Source organism: Oncorhynchus nerka, linkage group LG19 (genome assembly GCF_034236695.1).
Source record: "Oncorhynchus nerka isolate Pitt River linkage group LG19, Oner_Uvic_2.0, whole genome shotgun sequence".
NCBI lineage: Eukaryota > Metazoa > Chordata > Actinopteri > Salmoniformes > Salmonidae > Oncorhynchus > Oncorhynchus nerka.
Window position 1 is genome coordinate 34,733,645 of NC_088414.1, and position 19,140 is coordinate 34,752,784.

The window sequence follows — 19,140 nt, forward strand, 5'->3', positions numbered from 1 at the left end:
CTGAAAATACCGCCCGCCTCAGATACCAGGGGCTGGTAAACCAAGTCTCATATCAGGCCATAGTACTGATTGATCAGTACTACTCTAAATGCTGTCACATAAATATCAATTATATTTTTTGTCTTTGGTTTTATATACTGTGGATATATGCCTGTCATGTAGAAATGAGCTGTATTTTTAAGGTTGTCTTTTCTAAATAAATGTTTATTATAATGACCTTCTATGCCTTTCAAATCAAATCAAATTTTATTTGTCACATACACATGTTTAGCAGATGTTAATGCGAGTGTAGCTTAATGCTTGTGCTTCTAGTTCCGACAATGCAGTAATAACCAACAAGTAATCTAACAATTCCAAAACTACTGTCTTATACACAGTGTAAGGGGATAAAGAATATGTACATAAGGATATATGAATGAGCGATGGTACAGGGCAGCATACAGTAGATGGTATCGAGTACAGTATATACATATGAGATGAGTATGTAAACAAAGTGGCATAGTTAAAGTGGCTAGTGATACATGTATTACATAAGGATGCAGTCGATGATATAGAGTACAGTATATACGTATGCATATGAGATGAATAATGTAGGGTAAGTAACATTATATAAGGTAGCATTGTTTAAAGTGGCTAGTGATATATTTACATCATTTCCCATCAATTCCCATTATTAAAGTGGCTGGAGTTGAGTCAGTGTCAATGTCAGTGTGTTGGCAGCAGCCACTCAATGTTAGTGGTGGCTGTTTAACAGTCTGATGGCGTTGAGATAGAAGCTGTTTTTCAGTCTCTCGGTCCCAGCTTTGATGCACCTGTACTGACCTCGCCTTCTGGATGATAGCGGGGTGAACAGGCAGTGGCTCGGGTGGTTGATGTCCTTGATGATCTTTATGGCCTTCCTGTAACATCGGGTGGTGTAGGTGTCCTGGAGGGCAGGTAGTTTGCCCCCAGTGATGCGTTGTGCAGACCTCACTACCCTCTGGAGAGCCTTATGGTTGAGGGCGGAGCAGTTGCCGTACCAGGCGGTGATACAGCCCGCCAGGATGCTCTCGATTGTGCATCTGTAGAAGTTTGTGAGTGCTTTTGGTGACAAGCCGAATTTCTTCAGCCTCCTGAGGTTGAAGAGGCGCTGCTGCGCCTTCTTCACGATGCTGTCTGAGTGGACCAATTCAGTTTGTCTGTGATGTGTACGCCGAGGAACTTAAAACTTGCTACCCTCTCCACTACTGTTCCATCGATGTGGATAGGGGGGTGTTCCCTCTGCTGTTTCCTGAAGTCCACAATCATCTCCTTAGTTTTGTTGACGTTGAGTGTGAGGTTATTTTCCTGACACCACACTCCGAGGGCCCTCACCTCCTCCCTGTAGGCCGTCTCGTGTTGATTCTCAACAGTAGATGGAACTATTTTCGTATTTAAAAAAAAATAATTATATAAAAATGAATAAGCTTATCAAACCGAGGGAAAATCCATATCCTTTCCCTCCACATCTACAGATTCACAACACTTTTGGAATGGCATTGCATGTCTAATATCTATCTACCTGAAAGTATTTATTTTGTTTCATGTGTTAAACATGACAAGCGTTCAGATTCTCCTGGCCTTGCTCTGTACCCTTTGTGCCATTATCATGGAAGCCCTCACCTTCAAGGTCCGTTTCTGAATATTTATTTAATTTAAACAGGTCCAGTGTTTATTCATGTCTTACAACCAGTTTATAATCCAGCTTGATATGCAGTAAAAGTATGACTAACCTGTACCTCTTCCCTCTAGGTGCCCCTGCTGCCTTGACAAAGACACTGAACAGAGGCAGCCAACATCTACCTCATGATGCAGCTGGACCTGGCTACGTGGTGCCGTTTCGCTGTGTGGATCGCCATTGGGGAGTTAACGTTACATGATTCACAATTAATAGGAATTGTTTCTAAATTCACAATAGAATCCCATATGATTTAGCCACCCTATATTTGAACTTTAATGTTCTTGAACTTTTAAATAAGAATTTGTTCTTAACTGACTTGCCTAGTTAAATAAAGGTTAAATAAAATAAAACATTTAATGTTGTGCCTTGTAACCATTCACAAGGTCAATTGTTTAGTGTGTGCTGCCCTCTTGTGTTTGTATATGGCATTGTACTAATGACTTCAAACAGTTGTTTCACAGATGGAACAATGAGACGGATGTTTCACCAGATGTATAAATGTGAAGCATCCGGTTGACGTTTCCACTCACTACCAAATATGGTGATGAGAGGAAGCCCAGTGGCCGGCAGTGGGGGAAGTTGGAGTGAGATGTATTTTGGCCAACCTTCTGCTAATATTCTCATCGATTAAACATTTGATCTCAATACAGTTTCTGTTGAGTTATTGCACATGCGCACTTGAAAGAGTAGCCGTTTCCTAACGGAAATATGAAAATACATGCCAGAACGCGGCTTGGCTTTGGCCTCCTTGCCTGCCTACTTGCCTGCTTGCCTGTTCCGCCCATTGGAAACGACAGGTTGTGGTCTAACTTTATTTAATTAAACCATTTTTGGTTATTTTCTTATCACGTGTTCACAATTTAATAGGGAGCATATATTATCTTTGTAGTACAAATAGATACATCACTGACTTAACATTAATGACCAAAAGTATGTGGACACCAGCTTGTCGATCATCTCATTCCAAAATCATGGGCATTAATATGGAGTTGGTCCCCCCTTTGCTGCTATAACAGCCTCCACTCTTCTGGGAAGGCTTTCCACTAGATGTTGGAACATTGTTGCGGGGACTTGCTTCCATTCAGCCACAAGAGCATTAGTGAGGTTGGGCACTGATGTTAGGCGATTAGGCCTGGCTCGCAGTCAGCGTTCTAATTCATCCCAAAAGTGTTCAATGGGGTTGAGGTCAGGGCTCTGTACAGGCTAGTCACATTCTTACACACCGATCTCGACAAACCATTTCTGTATGGACCTCGCTTTGTGCACGTGGGCATTGTCATGCTGAAACAGGAAAGGGCCTTCCCCAAATTGTTGCCACAAAGTTGGAAGCACAGAATCGTCTAGAATGTTATTGTATGCTGTAGCATTAAGATTTCCCTTCACTGGAACGAAGGGACCCAAACCATTAAAAACAGCCCCAGACCATTATTCCTCCTCCATCAAATTGTACAGTTGGCACTATGCATTGGGGCAGGTAGCTTTCTCCTGGTATCCGCCAAACCCAGATTTGTCCGTCGGACTGCCAGATGGTGAAGCATGATTCATCACTCCAGAGAACACATTTCCACTGCTACAGAGTCCAATTGCGGCGAGCTTTACACCACTCTAGCCGACACTTGGCATTACGCATGGTGATCTTAGGCTTGTCTCTGGCTCCTCGGCCATGGAAAACCATTTCATGAAGCTCCCGATGAACAGTTCTTGTGCTGACGTTGCTTCCAGAGGCAGTTTGGAACTCGGGAGTGAGTGTTGCAACCGAGGACAGATGGTTTTAATACACTACCCGCTTCAGCACTCGGCGGTCCTGTTCTGTGAGCTTGTGTGGCCTACCACTTCGGGGTTAAGCCATTGTTGCTCCTAGACGTTTCCACTTCACAATAACAGCACTTACAGTTGACCGGGGCTGCTTGTTGGGAACTGACTTGAACTGACTTGTTGGAAAGGTGGCATCCTATGACGGTGCCACGTTGAAAGTCACTGAGCTCTTCAGTAAGGCCATTTTACTGTCAATGTTTGTCTATGGAGATTACATGGCTGTGTGCTCGATTTTCTACACCTGTCAGCAATGGGTGTGGCTGAAACAGCCGAATCCACTAATTTGATGGGGTGTCCACATACTTATTTTTATATAGAGTGTACATCCAGTTTAACCTCCGGAATATCAATTTCTTTCAACTGCTTGTTGAATAAACAGTGTTTTTCCAGGCTGGGGGAATATTTTTAAATTAATTGGTATGCGTGTGCATTCAAAGGCAACTAACACTGAGCACATGTATTTTGGATGGGCATCATAGAGCACTGGAATATTGACCATGCCTTTGCTGAGATCAAATGTTTATTCCTTACAAGCATATGAGACATCGAACCTGCCCTTGTGCTATGCACTCCAAACCTATACACCGCTAAAGAAACATGGTCTGCTTTACGTTTGTTTCAAAAAAAGAAATGACATCTACCAGTCACAATTTAATTGGAATACATCCTAGCTCTGACTAGGTTTATCAAGACCTGATTCATAGCCATTTCAAACCTCTGCATGACACAGTGCAGGTAAGCACCATCACTCAGAGCCTCAGGGGTATAGCAGAGAACATGAAATATGAAAAGATTGTTCTCTCTACATTCCTATATCACAGTCATTCAATGGTTTAGAATGAAAAACAAAGTTGGTTTAGCGCCAGTGCTGTCAATTCAGCAGCTGATCTGGTACCTGGCTTAGCAGAGAATACAGCCAGGAGAGTCCATTCAACGACATTGGTGGGGAGTACAGGAGGCTGCTGAGGGGAGGACAGCTCATAATAAACCACATGGAAACCATATTTCACTTGTTCGATACCATTCCATTTATTCCGTTCCAACCATGACTATGAGCCCGTCCTTCCCAATTAAGATGCCACCAGCCACCTGTGGTGGGGAGGGTATTCACACATGTCTGGCACATGGAGGCTCAATACGCATGTCTAATATGTAGGTAACGGATGTCTCTCTAAAGGCTGTGGACTTCCCCAGGGATCTCTCTCCTTTCATAATCAGAGGGTGTGACTTCAGTGAAAGAGGGGGAAACCAAACCAAACCAATCTTATTACCCTGAACAGAGCAACACTCCAGCTGTTGTAATATACAGTGCATTCAGAAAGTATTCAGACCCCTTGACTTTTTCTACATTTTGTTACGTTAGTCTTATTTTAAAATGGATTCAATAGGTTTTTTCCCTCATCAATCTACACACAAGACAAAGCAGAAACAGGTTTTTGGAAAATGTTGCAAATTCTTTCCTTAATGCGTTTGAGCCAATCAGTTGTGACAAGGTAGGGGTGGTATACAGAAGATAGCCCTATTTGGTAAAAGCCCAAGTCCATATTATGGCAAGAACAGCTCAAATAAGCAAAGAGAAACGACAGTCCATCATTACCTTAAGACATGAAGTTCAGTCAATGCGGGACATTTCAAGACAATTGAACGTTTCTTCAAGTGCAGCCGCAAAAACCATCAAGCACTATGATGAAACTGGCTCTCATGGGGACCGCCACCGGAAAGGAAGACCCAGAGTTACTTCTGCTGCAGAGGATAAGTTCATTAGAGTTACCAGACACTGAAATTGCAGCCCAAATAAATGCTTCACAGAGTTCAAGTAACAGACACATCTCAACATCAACTGTTCAGAGGAGACTGGGTGAATCAGGCCTTCATGGTCGAATTGCTGCAAAGAAGCGACTACTAAAGGACACCAATAAGAAGAAGAGGCTTGTTTGGGTCAAGAAACATGAGCAATAGACATTAGACCGGTGGAAATCTGTCTTTTGGTCTGATGCAGAGAAGGTGAATAGATTATCTCTGCATGTGTGGTTCCCACCGTGAAGCATGGAGGAGGAGGTGTGATGGTGTGGGGGTGCTCTGCTGCTGACACTGTCAGTGATGTATTTAGAATTCAAGGCACACTTAACCATCATGGCTACAACAGCACTCTGCAGTGATACACCATCCCATCTGGTTTGGGCTTAGTGGGACTATCATTTGTTTTTCAACAGGAAAATTACCAAACACACCTCCAGGCTGTGTAAGGGCTATTTGACCAAGAAGGAGAGTGATGGAGTGCTGCATCAACAATCTGGCCTCAACAATCAACCGACCTCAAACAAATTGAGATGGTTTGGGATGAGTTGGACCACAGAGTGAAGAAAAAGCAGCCAACAAGTGCTCAGCATATGTGGGAACTTCTTCAAGACTGTTGGAAAAGCATTCCAGGTGAAGCTGGTTGAGAGAATGCCAAGAGTGTGCAAAGCTGTTATCAAGTCAAAGGGCGGCTACTTTGAAGAATCTAAAATATATTTTTGTTTGCTTAACACTTTTTTTGGTTACTACATGATTCCATATGTGTTATTTCATAGTTTTGATGTCTTCACTATTATTCTACAATGTAGAAAATAGTACAAATAAAGAAAAACCCTTGAATGAATAGGTGTGCCCAAACTGGTATTCAGACCCTTTACTCAGTACTTTGTTGAAGAACCTTTGGCAGCGATTACAGCCTTGATTCTTCTTGGGTATGACGCTACAAGCTGAAACGTAACAAAATGTGGAAAAAGTCAAGGGGTATGAATACTTTCCGAATGCACTGTATCTCCTACAAATATTGAAAGTCATGGAATTGCCCATTTCTATCACACCATTATGACATTTCATGTTCTGGAAATGAATTCATCCAGAACACCCTGGCTATTTACAAATGGATAAAATGCAACTATACACGTGCAGTATTGAACAACCCTGAAGGAGAGTAAAATTCAGGTCGATTAATACATGTTGTAGCTTTCCTTTCGAGCAAATGGTTAGTTTCCTGCTGCATAGATACTTTGAACCTAGGAGGCTCTTTAAATTGCTCTCAGATATGATCTGCTTGGGATTAACGTTGTATATGGACATGGGCCTGGCAGCAAATGGGATCATAGCTAACCCAAAAAGTTCAATGGGGAGGGTGGAAACTGGCATTGAGAAAAAATACATTTTAGAGGTACTAAAGGTTGTGATTGGAAGATATAACGGTTAGATAAAGCATGTGGCTGTGTCCAATAGTCTGGGAAGAAATATTGGACACGTGTGGAATGTTGCTTAGGATCATGTTAAAACTACAAGCATATGACCCTACAGTATGCAGGTATTAAATAAACGGAAGAAAAAAACAACTCTAGAACAGCTGACCCCATTTAAAGCTTGGTGTTCACAACATCAGGAGGCGCTATCGTTGTGTAGATGTCAATGTTTAAGGGGTGAGCTTACTGTTAAAGCCAATGGAGTATATAAATCGTCTTTCTCATGGGACGCATTCTCTAACGATTATGGTGGATGGCCAGGGTGGTCAAAAAAGGTGATATGTTATACAGTACCTTGTGTCCCCAACTGTGCATTTAATATGAGCAACGATGAAGAAAACGGCAAATGAAAAACATTGATGTTAGGCATTGCACAGTGCAGCCTACCCAACACTCAACTGTGCAAATTCCCTGTTGATACTCATATAGAACTGATTCAGTCCACGCAAGCTTTGGTTCCATCTGTGATGAAAAGGATGATGGCAATACACTATTGTGTTCTTGGTTGTTCATGTGTCTGGGGGTGTCATCAGTCTCGCACCAAAAGCAGGAGGCATTGCACACAGCCAGTAATACAACACACGCTTTCTGGTTCTTTCCATAGCCAAGGTGGAATAGGCTGTGATAGATTTGGTGTTTCCCCCTGTATTGAACACTCCCCCCCCCGATAGTTGTGCGAGTTCCCCAGACTCCAGAACACAGAACAGACGTGTAAAGTTTGAAGTGTGTTCCTTCTGTGGGGCACAAGATGAAGCATAAATACAGGGAGGACAATGAAATCATAAAACAGGCCATTTCTTGTCTTTCAAGTGCCTGTAACAGGTAAGACAGACGCCAGGAAGGTTACTGTGGAATGTTGCTGTATTCATGTTTTATTCAGTGGTAGACTAGAGCGGGAATGGCCTTCCAGTAGTCAGAATGGGAGTGAGAGAGATATATATATGTGACAAGATTGCGAGCTAGTGGGACATAATGTAACAGGACTGCATGGGCTGGGTTGAGTGAAGCCAACTAGACAGACAGGCTAATCAGCAGAGGCACCGCCGGCCGCTCTTGGTGACCTCTTCTGAGGAGTGCACCACGTTGGGCACCAAGCCACTCTTCACCCCCTCCCAACCCTCCTGGATGTTGATGTCACCGCTCTTCACGAGCTCAAAGATGTCCCGCGTTAGCTCAGTGAAGGCCTTTTCCACGTTGATGGAGTCGCGAGCCGATGTCTCCACGTAGCGCATACCATAGGTACCTGCCAGCTTCTCCGCCTCTTGCTGGCTCACCTGCCTCTGGGGCTCCAGGTCGCACTTGTGGCCCACCAACAGAAAGACGATGCTGTGAGGCTGGACGTGACTCCGGGCCTCCTCCAGCCACTCATGCACATTCTGGAAGGAGCGACGGTTGGTGATGTCGAACAGCAGCAGCCCCCCAACAGAGTTACGGTAATAAGCCCTGGTAATAGACCTAGAGAGGGTGAGAGGATAAGCAAAGAAGAGGGACAGTGGTAAATACACAGAAAAAATGTCACATGTTGTCGTGACGTGGCCCTTTCTGTGTATAGATCATGGCTTCTCACTCTCTCCTACTGTTCTGTTATCTCAGGTCGTAAATTCCTGGCAGAGACTCTCTCCCCCTTTTCATGCAGTATGGAGAGAGAGTTCCACAGCAGAACAAAGGAACTCCTGCCAAATTCTACTACATTCCAGAATTTGATCCATGTTTTGGAGGATGTGTAAACGGTCGGTGGAGAAGCCAGCTACGATCCGGTCCGTTTTGTTTCATGTTTGTGACCTCATGAAAGACAATACAGCCACATTACCATAACTCTGTTTATACAGGAGCCTCCGTTATGAGGTTTGCATCAAATTATTGTAGAAAATGAATGAGTAAAGATGAAACTATTTGTGAAATGATGTATTCCCTTTAAAGTTGAACTAAGTCATTGGCCCGCCCCCGTGAACACAGTCATGATCAGGCGCCATAGAACCGCCTTTTCTACTGTTATGAAGAAAACCCCCTCCTGAGGAAATCCTCTTCAGACCACACATACCTCGGTGTCAGCTGAGGTGGCACAGGTTTGAGTACAAAGATTGAGCAAACCCACAGCGTGAGCTGTGATTGTGAATAGTTATTGAATTCCTAACCATACCACATGGCTACACGGCTGGAAATGGTTCAACTCAGACTATCGATGCCGACAAAATAAGAGCTAATCTTAGATACTAATTAATAGTCTGCAGCTAGAAATGATGTAAACCTGGGGTGCTATTACTGACAACCGCCGAAACATCTACTTCTGAGTGATACTCTGGTGTATCCATTGTAACCACGAAAGACTGATCTTCAGGGCAGCAGAGAGAAAGAGACGCGGATGAACTGACTCTCCAGCAGACGGACCGGATTCCAACAGAAAAGATCATGACACATGGTCGCAAATGTATTTATTGTTTGCAATTATTCCCGAATGAGTGAGCGTTCATGTGCAAAGGATTAGCATTTCAATTAATTATAGTAGTACTATGTGTAGTGATCCCTCTGGTCTTTCCCGCTCTCGCTCAGTCCACACCCACTTCCCTTTGTCCACCAAGCCGTCATATCGGCTTAGCCCACTAGGGAATCTCCCCTATCATTTGTTAGTAACAGATCTACTGCTTTGTTTGTTTATGCATTTCTGGGATTATTTAGTTAGTTAGTAAATAAATGAATAAGCCAATTGGTGTATGGACGATTTATAGTCAAGGCTGGGTTCGTGCAGATAACCAACAATTTACGACATTTAGAATGAGACTGACGTGAGGTAAATAATAATTCATTAATAAGAAGACTAATTGATCAGATATTCAAATATCTGAAGAGTTACATTAGGAAAATTATAACTTTGTAATCTGAAGATTTCCCTGGTGCCCCAACTTCCTGGTTAATTACATTTACATGATTAGTTTAATCACGTAATTATAATTACAGAGAATTGATTTGATAAAATAACAGTCTTCACTTTTAATGATGCCAAAGACACGACAATGTAAAGTCTTGGTCCCATGTTTCATGAGCTGAAATACAAGATCCCAGAAATGTTCCATACTCACGAAAAGCTTATTTCACCCAAATTTGGTGCGCAAGTTTGTTTACATCCCTGTTAGTGAGCATTTCTCCTTTGCCAAGATAATCCATCCACCTGACAGGTGTAGCAAATCAAGAAGCTGATTAAACAGCATGATCATTACACAGGTGCACCTTCTGCTGGGGACAATAAAAGGCCACTCTAAAATGGGCAGTTTTGTCACACAACACAGTGCCACAGATGTTTCGAGTTGAGGGACCATGCAATTGGCATGCTGACTGCAGGAATGTCCACCAGAGATGTTGCCAGATAATTTAATGTTCCTTTCTCTAACACAAGTCGCCACCAACATTGTTTTAGAGAATTTGGCCGTTCTTCCAACTAGTCTCACAACCGGAAAGACCATGTGTATGGCGTCATGTGGGCGAGCGGTTTGCTGATGTCAACGATGTGAACAGAGTGCCCTATGGTGGCGGTGGGGTTATGGTATGGACAGGCATAAGCTACGGACAACAAACACAATTGCATTTTATCAATGGCGATTTGAATGCACAGAGATACAGTGACGAGATCCTGTGGCCCATTTTATTTTAAGGTCATGTGAAATCCATATATTAGGGCCTAATTTATTTATTTCAATTGACCGATTTCCTCATATGAACCGTGACTCAATAAAATCTTTGATCTTTGAAATTGTTGCATGTTGTGTTTATATTTTGGTTCAGTATATAAGTGTGGCAGGTCAGTGCTGTTTAAACAGAGGATGTGACATGGAGAACAGTGGCAGGTCAGTGCTGTTTAAACAGAGGATGTGACATGGAGAACAGTGGCAGGTCAGTGCTGTTTAAACAGAGGATGTGACATGGAGAACAGTGGCAGGTCAGTGCTGTTTAAACAGAGGATGTGACATGGAGAACAGTGGCAGGTCAGTGCTGTTTAAACAGAGGATGTGACATGGAGAACAGTGGCAGGTCAGTGCTGTTTAAACAGAGGATGTGACATGGAGAACAGTGGCAGGTCAGTGCTGTTTAAACAGAGGATGTGACATGGAGAACAGTGGCGGTCAGTGCTGTTTAAACAGAGGATGTGACATGGAGAACAGTGGCGGTCAGTGCTGTTTAAACAGAGGATGTGACATGGAGAACAGTGGCAGGTCAGTGCTGTTTAAACAGAGGATGTGACATGGAGAACAGTGGCGGTCAGTGCTGTTTAAACAGAGGATGTGACATGGAGAACAGTGGCAGGTCAGTGCTGTTTAAACAGAGGATGTGACATGGAGAACAGTGGCAGGTCAGTGCTGTTTAAACAGAGGATGTGACATGGAGAACAGTGGCAGGTCAGTGCTGTTTAAACAGAGGATGTGACATGGAGAACAGTGGCAGGTCAGTGCTGTTTAAACAGAGGATGTGACATGGAGAACAGTGGCAGGTCAGTGCTGTTTAAACAGAGGATGTGACATGGAGAACAGTGGCAGGTCAGTGCTGTTTAAACAGAGGATGTGACATGGAGAACAGTGGCAGGTCAGTGCTGTTTAAACAGAGGATGTGACATGGAGAACAGTGGCGGTCAGTGCTGTTTAAACAGAGGATGTGACATGGAGAACAGTGGCAGGTCAGTGCTGTTTAAACAGAGGATGTGACATGGAGAACAGTGGCAGGTCAGTGCTGTTTAAACAGAGGATGTGACATGGAGAACAGTGGCAGGTCAGTGCTGTTTATACAGAGGATGTGACATGGAGAACAGTGGCAGGTCAGTGCTGTTTAAACAGAGGATGTGACATGGAGAACAGTGGCAGGTCAGTGCTGTTTAAACAGAGGATGTGACATGGAGAACAGTGGCGGTCAGTGCTGTTTAAACAGAGGATGTGACATGGAGAACAGTGGCAGGTCAGTGCTGTTTAAACAGAGGATGTGACATGGAGAACAGTGGCAGGTCAGTGCTGTTTAAACAGAGGATGTGACATGGAGAACAGTGGCAGGTCAGTGCTGTTTAAACAGAGGATGTGACATGGAGAACAGTGGCAGGTCAGTGCTGTTTATACAGAGGATGTGACATGGAGAACAGTGGCGGTCAGTGCTGTTTATACAGAGGATGTGACATGGAGAACAGTGGCGGTCAGTGCTGTTTAAACAGAGGATGTGACATGGAGAACAGTGGCAGGTCAGTGCTGTTTAAACAGAGGATGTGACATGGAGAAGAGTGGCGGTCAGTGCTGTTTAAACAGAGGATGTGACATGGAGAACAGTGGCGGTCAGTGCTGTTTAAACAGAGGATGTGACATGGAGAACAGTGGCGGTCAGTGCTGTTTAAACAGAGGATGTGACATGGAGAACAGTGGCGGTCAGTGCTGTTTAAACAGAGGATGTGACATGGAGAACAGTGGCGGTTAGTGCTGTTTATTATTATTTATTTTTTTATAATTCATGAGCATGGCCTTATTTCTATTACAGCATATTGGATTACTCTCATTCATATTCCATTCACCCAGTCAATACAACAGCGATAGGTTTAGGCTACAACATGATACTCAAATTTTCCCTATTCCCATCATGAGGTTCCTAAAACCTAGCGAATGAATGAAAGTTTACAATGTAGGTGCACACAGGTTGAGATACAAATTTGAGGTGATTGACATTCAATACCGCCTTGCTCACTCATGCCTGCATCTAGCTGATACAGGGTATAATCATTAGTCCAACAGTTGCAAATGAGAGTTTCTATTGGACAAATTCAGGTATGTTTATCCCCGTTTTGTTCCATTTGCTTCTGTTTAAGAAACGTTTTTCAACAGAATCGGCAGTATGAATACACCCCTGATCACACGTAAACAGAGTTCACTCATAACAGCCACGTTGTCGCTTGTGGACTTCAATGCACAACAAATCAGCTGTATGTGACCAGGCGAAAAACCCTTTCCAAGACAAACCTCTATAAACAGCCTACATCGTTGTCACCATATTAGCTAAAGTAACGTCCTAGTCAGCATAGCTAATATAACTAATGCGTTAGTAAACCGCTACAATCATGAAGTAACGTTACAGTGTACAGTGAGTTAGCAGTTTCACGGCGGGCCCCAGTGGCAATAAATGAGTAATACCAAAAGCTTACTTTGACTTGGAAGAGTTCCAGTGTTGTGTTGGAAAGTCATAGCCAGCTAGCTAACATAGCATCCCTCTGTTTGAGCAGAGTGATTCAGTAGGCTAAACTAGTTAGCTGCATTACTAGCTAAGTAAGTGAAACAGATGGGTCCCGGGAAGGAGAGAGCGGTACGTCCAGAGTACGGTTGCAGAGTTTCCTGGGATTTGCCAACTTTTATCACCTCTTTATCCGGGGCTACAGCACCCTGGCTTCCCCGGTCTACACTCACCTCTCCTACGGTTCCGTTCACTTGGTCTCCAGCTGCTGACCGGGCGTTCCGGGATCTCAAACACCGCTTCACCACAGCTCCCATCTTGGTTCATCCTGACCCGTCCCGCCAGTTCGGAGTGGAGGCTGATGTTTTGGATGTCTGAGTGGGGTCTGCCCTGGACCTCAGGTTACATCCCTGCACCTTATTCTCTGACCGCCTCAACGGCATGGCGAGGAACTACAATGTGGGGAATCGTGAGCTTCTCGCGGTGAAGATGGTGTTGGAACATCCATTCATTGTGTGGACCGACCACAAGAACCTGGAATATCTCCACACCGAACAGTGCCTCAATTCCAGGCAGGCTAGGTGGGACCACCCGGTTCAACTTCTCCCTCTCCTACCGGCTGCGCTGTCACGCCGCTATAGCCCCACGACTACTACCCCGGGAACTTGAGACCATCCTTCCCACCTCGTGCCTGGCGACAGCACTCAGCTGGGGAATAGGGAAGCAGGTTCGGGAAGCACAGCGTTCCCAGCCGAACCCCGGGGGGGTCCAGATAACCGGATGTTTGTGCATGACGCGATGCTTGCCTGCCACCCGGGCTCCCGTCGGAACCTGGCTTTTGTGAGACAATGCTTTAGGTGGCCTACCACGGTTCCTGACGTCTCACATTCTTCGCCGCTTGCACGGTCTGTGCAGAACAAGACTCTTCAGCAAGCTCCGGCTGGTCTCCTACAAACTCTGCCTGTCCCTCACTGTCCTTGGTCTCACATCTCCCTGGACTTTGTCATGGGTCTCCCACCGTCTGATGGCAACACCGCCATCCTGACCATTGTGGATCGGTTTTCCAAAGCCGCCCACTTCATTCCTCTCCCCAAACTACCATCTACCAAAGAGATGGGCCAGCTCATGGTGCAGCACGTCTTCCGGATCCATGGACTCCCAGTTGACATGGTCTCCGACCGGGGTCCTCAGTTCTCATCCTGGTTCTGGAAGGCATTCTGCACCCTCATTGGGTCATCGGCCAGCCTGTCCTCCGGGTTCCACTCCCAGTCCAACGGCCAGTCGGAGCGAGCCAACCAAGACCTTGAGACTACTCTGCACTGCCTGGTCTCCGCCAACCCCACCACCTGGAGCCAGCAGCTTGTGTGGGTCGAATACACCTGCAACACCCTTCCTCTCGTGCAGAAGGTATGGCTGTCCACCCAGGATTAAACCCATGTGTCACAGCTCCTTGTCTCCTGTTTATTGCCCTTCTGTATCTTGCCCCACCTCACTGGATTATTGACCCCTACCTGCCCTGACCCTGAGACTGCCTGCCGTTCTGGATCTTTTACACTCTCTCTGGATAATTGACCCCTGCCTGCCTTTGAACTGTCGTTTGCCTGCCCCTGTATTAGAAATACACGTTGGTTCCATCGACACTGTCTGCATCTGGGTTATACCTGAAATGTGATAGAAACTGAAAGTGGGGAAAAATGACTCTCACTCTATTTCTCTCTTGCTTTTTAATTTTGTAAGAAATTAATTTGTTAAAAACTGTTCAACTGTTGTCTTATACGCTGCAGTGCTAGATAGCTGTAGCTTATTCTTACAGTACTAGATTCATTATTTGATCCTTTGATTGGGTGGACAACCAGTTCATGCTGCAAGAGCTTTGATAGGCTGGAGGACATCCTCCAGAAGTTGTCATAATTACTGTGTAAATCTATGGAAAGGTGTGCGAACCATGAGCCTCCTTGGTTTTTTATTGAAGTCAATGTACCCAGAGGAGTACGGAAGCTAGCTGTCCTCCATCTACACCATGGTGCTACCCTACAGAGTGCTGTTGAGGCTACTGTAGACCTTCTTTGCAAAATAGTGTGATGAGACAAATTTTAGATAAAATTATATATTGCTATACACTACCGGTCAAAAGTTTTTTAACACCTACTCATTCAAGGGTTTTTCTTTATTTTTACTATTTTCTACATTGTAGAATTATCAGGAATCAAGGTAAGACCCAGATGCAGACTGTCCAAGTAACACTATTTATTGTAACAACAGGAGCAGGCAAAGACAGGTCAAGGCTGGCAGGGGTCGAAAATCCAGGGTAAGGCAAAGGTACAGGACGGCAGGCGGACTCAGGTTCAGGGACAGGCAGCGTTCAGTAATTCAGAGGTGGAACAAAGGTACAGGATGCCAGGCAGGCTCAGGCAGAGAGGTCAGGCGGGCGGGTACAGGGTCAGGACAGGCAAATGTCAAAACCGGGAGGACTAGCAAAGAGAGGCTGGGAAACGATAGGAGCTGACAGGAAAAACGCTTGTAAACTTGAACGAATAAGACGAACTGGCAACAAAAAGAGAACACAGATATAAATCCACAGGGAATAATTGGGAAGATGGGCGACACCTGGAGGGTTGTGGAGCCAAGCACAAGGACAGGTGAAACAGATCAGGGCGTGACAAGAATAATCTTGAAGACATCAAAACTATGAAATAACACATGGAATCATGTATTAACCAAAAAAGTGTTAAACAAATCAAAATATAGTTTATATTTTAGATTCTTCAAATAGCCACCCTTTGCCTTGACAGCTTTGCACACTCTTGGCATTCGCTCAACCAGCTTCATGAGGGAGTCACTTGGAATGCATTTCAATTAACAGGTGTGCCTTCTTAAAAGTTCATTGGTAGGGCCTCCCGGGTGGCGCAGTGGTTAAGGGCGCTGTACTGCAGCGCCAGCTGCGCCACCAGAGGCTCTGTCGCGACCGGGAGGTCCGTGGGGCAACGCAGAATTGGCCTAGCGTCTTCTGGGTTAGGTAAGGTTTGGCCGGTAGGGAAATCCTTGTCTCATCGCGCACCAGCGACTCCTGTGGCGGGCCGGGCGCAGTGCGCGCTAACCAAGGTTGCCAGGTGCACGGTGTTTCCTCTGACACGACTGGCTTCCGGGTTGGATGGCGCTGTGTTAAGAAGCAGTGCGGCTTGGTTGGGTTGTGTATCGGAGGACGCATGACTTTCAACCTTTGTCTCTCCCGAGCCCGTACGGGAGTTGTAGCGATGAGACAAGATAGTAGCTACTAAAAACAATTGGATACCACAAAATTGGGGAGAAAAAGGGGTAAAATTCACACAAAAAAATAAAATTAAAAAGTTCATTGGTGCAATTTCTTTCATCCTTAATGTGTTTGAGCCAATCAGTTGTGTTGTGACAAGGTAGGGGTGGAATATAGAAGCCCTATTATTATAGAAGCCCTATTATTATAGAAGCCCTATTATTATTAACAGTTAAAATAAGCACTTTAAAACATGTCTGAGGGAGAAACCAAGGCAATATGGAACATTTCAAGAACTTTGAAAGTTTCTTCAAGTGCAGTTGCAAAAACCATCAAGTGCAATGATGAAACTGGATCTTATGAGGACCATGGAAGACCCAGAGTTACCTCTGCTGCAGAAGATACGTTCATTAGAGTTACCAGCCTCAGAAACTGCATTCCAAATAAATGCTTCACAGAGTTCAAGTAACAGACACATCTCAACATCAACTGTTCAGAGGAGACTCTGTGAATCAGGCCTTCATGGTTGATTTGCTGCAAAGAAACCACTACTAAATGATTGTATTTCCCACCGTAAAGCATGGAGGAGGAGGTGTTATGGTGTGGGGTTGCTTTGCTGGTGACACTGTGATTTATTTCGAATTCAAGGCCCATTTAACCATCATGGCTACCACAGCATTCTGCAGCGATACAACATCCCATCTGGTTTGCGCTTAATGGGACTATCATTTGTTTTTCAACAGGACAATGACCCAACACACCTCCAGGCAGTGTAAGGGCTATTTGACCAAGAAGGAGAGTGATTGAATGCTGCATCAATTTGTAAGTCGCTCTGGATAAGAGCGTCTGCTAAATGACTTAAATGTAAATGTAAAATGACCTGGCCTCCTCAATCCCCCGACTTCAACCAAATTGAGATGGTTTGGAAGGAGTCGGACCGCAGAGAGAAGGAAAAGCAGCCAACAAGTGCTCAGCATGTATGGGAACTCCATCAAGATTGTTGGAAATGCGTTACAATGTAGAAAATAGTAAAAATAAAGAAAAACCCTTGAATAAGTAGGTGTTCTAAAACTTTTGACTGGTAGTGTGTTAATAATTACAGGTGACTATAAAAAAAACTTGTGATTTATTTCACACAATTTGTGGTCTTTACAATGGAAGATTTTTTTTTTTTATCATAAAAGTGTCACCTGAATCGCTCTTGTCCGGCTGTGTCCCAGATTTGAAGTTTAATGCGTTTCCCTGGTTCTATCTCCACTAGGCGTGAGAAGAAGTCTACACCGACTGTGGGGTCAGACACATGCGCAAAGCGTCCCTCTGTGAATCGCCGGATCAGGCACGACTTTCCTACTGTCGAGTCCCCAATGACGATGAGTCGAAACTGGTACAGCCATATCGCTTCCATCTCTCATAGAATCTATGGGGAAAAAATAAAATATTTGACGATTAGTAAATCATCTACATCTCAACAAATAACTTAACACTTGTTTTGACCCCAAGGGTAGGCTATCCAATCCACTATCAGTGATATCCTTATCGGGCAATGTTTTACAAATGTAGTTCTGTGTGGTAGGCCTGCTTATATTTTTTAAACCTATTTGTGAGGATGTGTGCTCAAAACCGCGCACAACATCGAAAACCGACTTGATTGTTTGCCCTATAGCCCACAGCGCACGGTTTATTAGCTTTTTCTTGAAAAACGTATCTGCCTGCCCTACATTATTAGGGAAAGGACTCTCCTCTTTCCTGGTAAATGCAGACAGCTCTTAAAAAAGAACACTCGCATATTCAGCTCACATGTGGATACACAGTTGTTGCATAGCAAAGCCGATCAAGTGCAGTAATAACATGTGTTGACATAAAAACCGTTTTCCTCAAACACAATTAAAAGTGCAGATATGCACATTTTTATGGACAAACAATAGGCTACGTATTGAATACTAATTTCACCATTGCAAAAAATAAAACGTATTCGTTCTGGGCTACATAAATCTGAACGAGTCTTATAACATTTAAAACACATTTAACTTATCTTCTTTCTGCTCTTCGTAAACAATAGTCTTAATCTAAAATCGGTTTACAACGGTATTATCTGTGGCAATGGCATATTAATCCATAATACATTTTAGAACATGGTCGTGTACTAATTTTATGTGCAATTAATTACCTTGTTAGATGAGCAATCAACGGCTGGAAATAGCAAATCCCATGTTCTTGAGAAATCTCGTATATCGAAGATGCTCTCTGAAACAGTGATCTCAGGAGGCCTAGTCAAACACTGTTTTACCCCAAGCAGTGATACGCAAATAGGCCTTGTCCTAGTATCCTTTTGTATTATTTTATTCTACACAGGGAACTGTTACTGTGATGGCGAGTTTGATGTAAAATTGGATAACGGCCGTCCTTACAACTTGTCGATGGTTTAATTTCATAGCAATTTCATGTTTAAAGATGATGTTTGTGAAAATCCGCTGATGAAATGGCAGTAACAGCATCACATAGTATTACTCATTCCTCATCAGCACCATTACCGTAAGAACTCAGATATCAACGCAGTAAAAATCTCAAGGGGCACTACATTGGGTGTTACAAATGGGCATTTAAATGGAGTCCTATGAAGATCAGATTCGGGTTATCATACCTGACATAAAGGGAATGTCTTTGTGGGAGAAAAATAATGATGACAACTGTGTGTAATGAACACCAGGGGAGACAGAGAGCTGGTTTCAAGCACAGGGCGCAGCAGGTGTTTATTGGTAAAGGACGACAGGATGAAGCAGGTAGCTGGGTCCAGTGGCAGGCAGAAGGCTATACACAGGGAGTCCAAAAAGGCAACAGTACAAGCAAGGAAAAGGCTAGTAACGTCATCCGGGAGATCGTGCAATAGGTTTATAACAGAAAATCCAATAAGCTAA

General features: G+C 44.1%; 1 protein-coding gene across 1 annotated transcript; it reads right to left on the minus strand.

Annotated features, from left to right (window-relative positions):
* Positions 1 to 195: 195 nt before the first annotated feature.
* Positions 196 to 18,727, minus strand: LOC115147067 (ras-related protein Rab-39B-like). The gene is made up of 3 exons (XM_029689057.2): positions 18,393 to 18,727; positions 17,416 to 17,642; positions 196 to 8,244 (listed from the first exon to the last, which is right to left on the minus strand). Exons 2-3 carry the CDS (start codon positions 17,628 to 17,630, stop codon positions 7,818 to 7,820), a joined length of 642 nt encoding a protein of 213 aa, XP_029544917.1. The 5' UTR covers positions 17,631 to 17,642; positions 18,393 to 18,727; the 3' UTR covers positions 196 to 7,817.
* Positions 18,728 to 19,140: the final 413 nt, after the last annotated feature.

Coding starts and splice junctions, on each gene's coding strand:
- LOC115147067 (XM_029689057.2), bottom strand. CDS start 17,630: ATGGAAGCGATATGGCTGTACCAGTTTCGACTCATCGTCATTGGGGAC. Junction 8,245..17,415: donor GCCGGACAAGAGCGATTCAG/GTGACACTTTTA, acceptor CACCCTCTCTAG/GTCTATTACCAGGGCTTATT.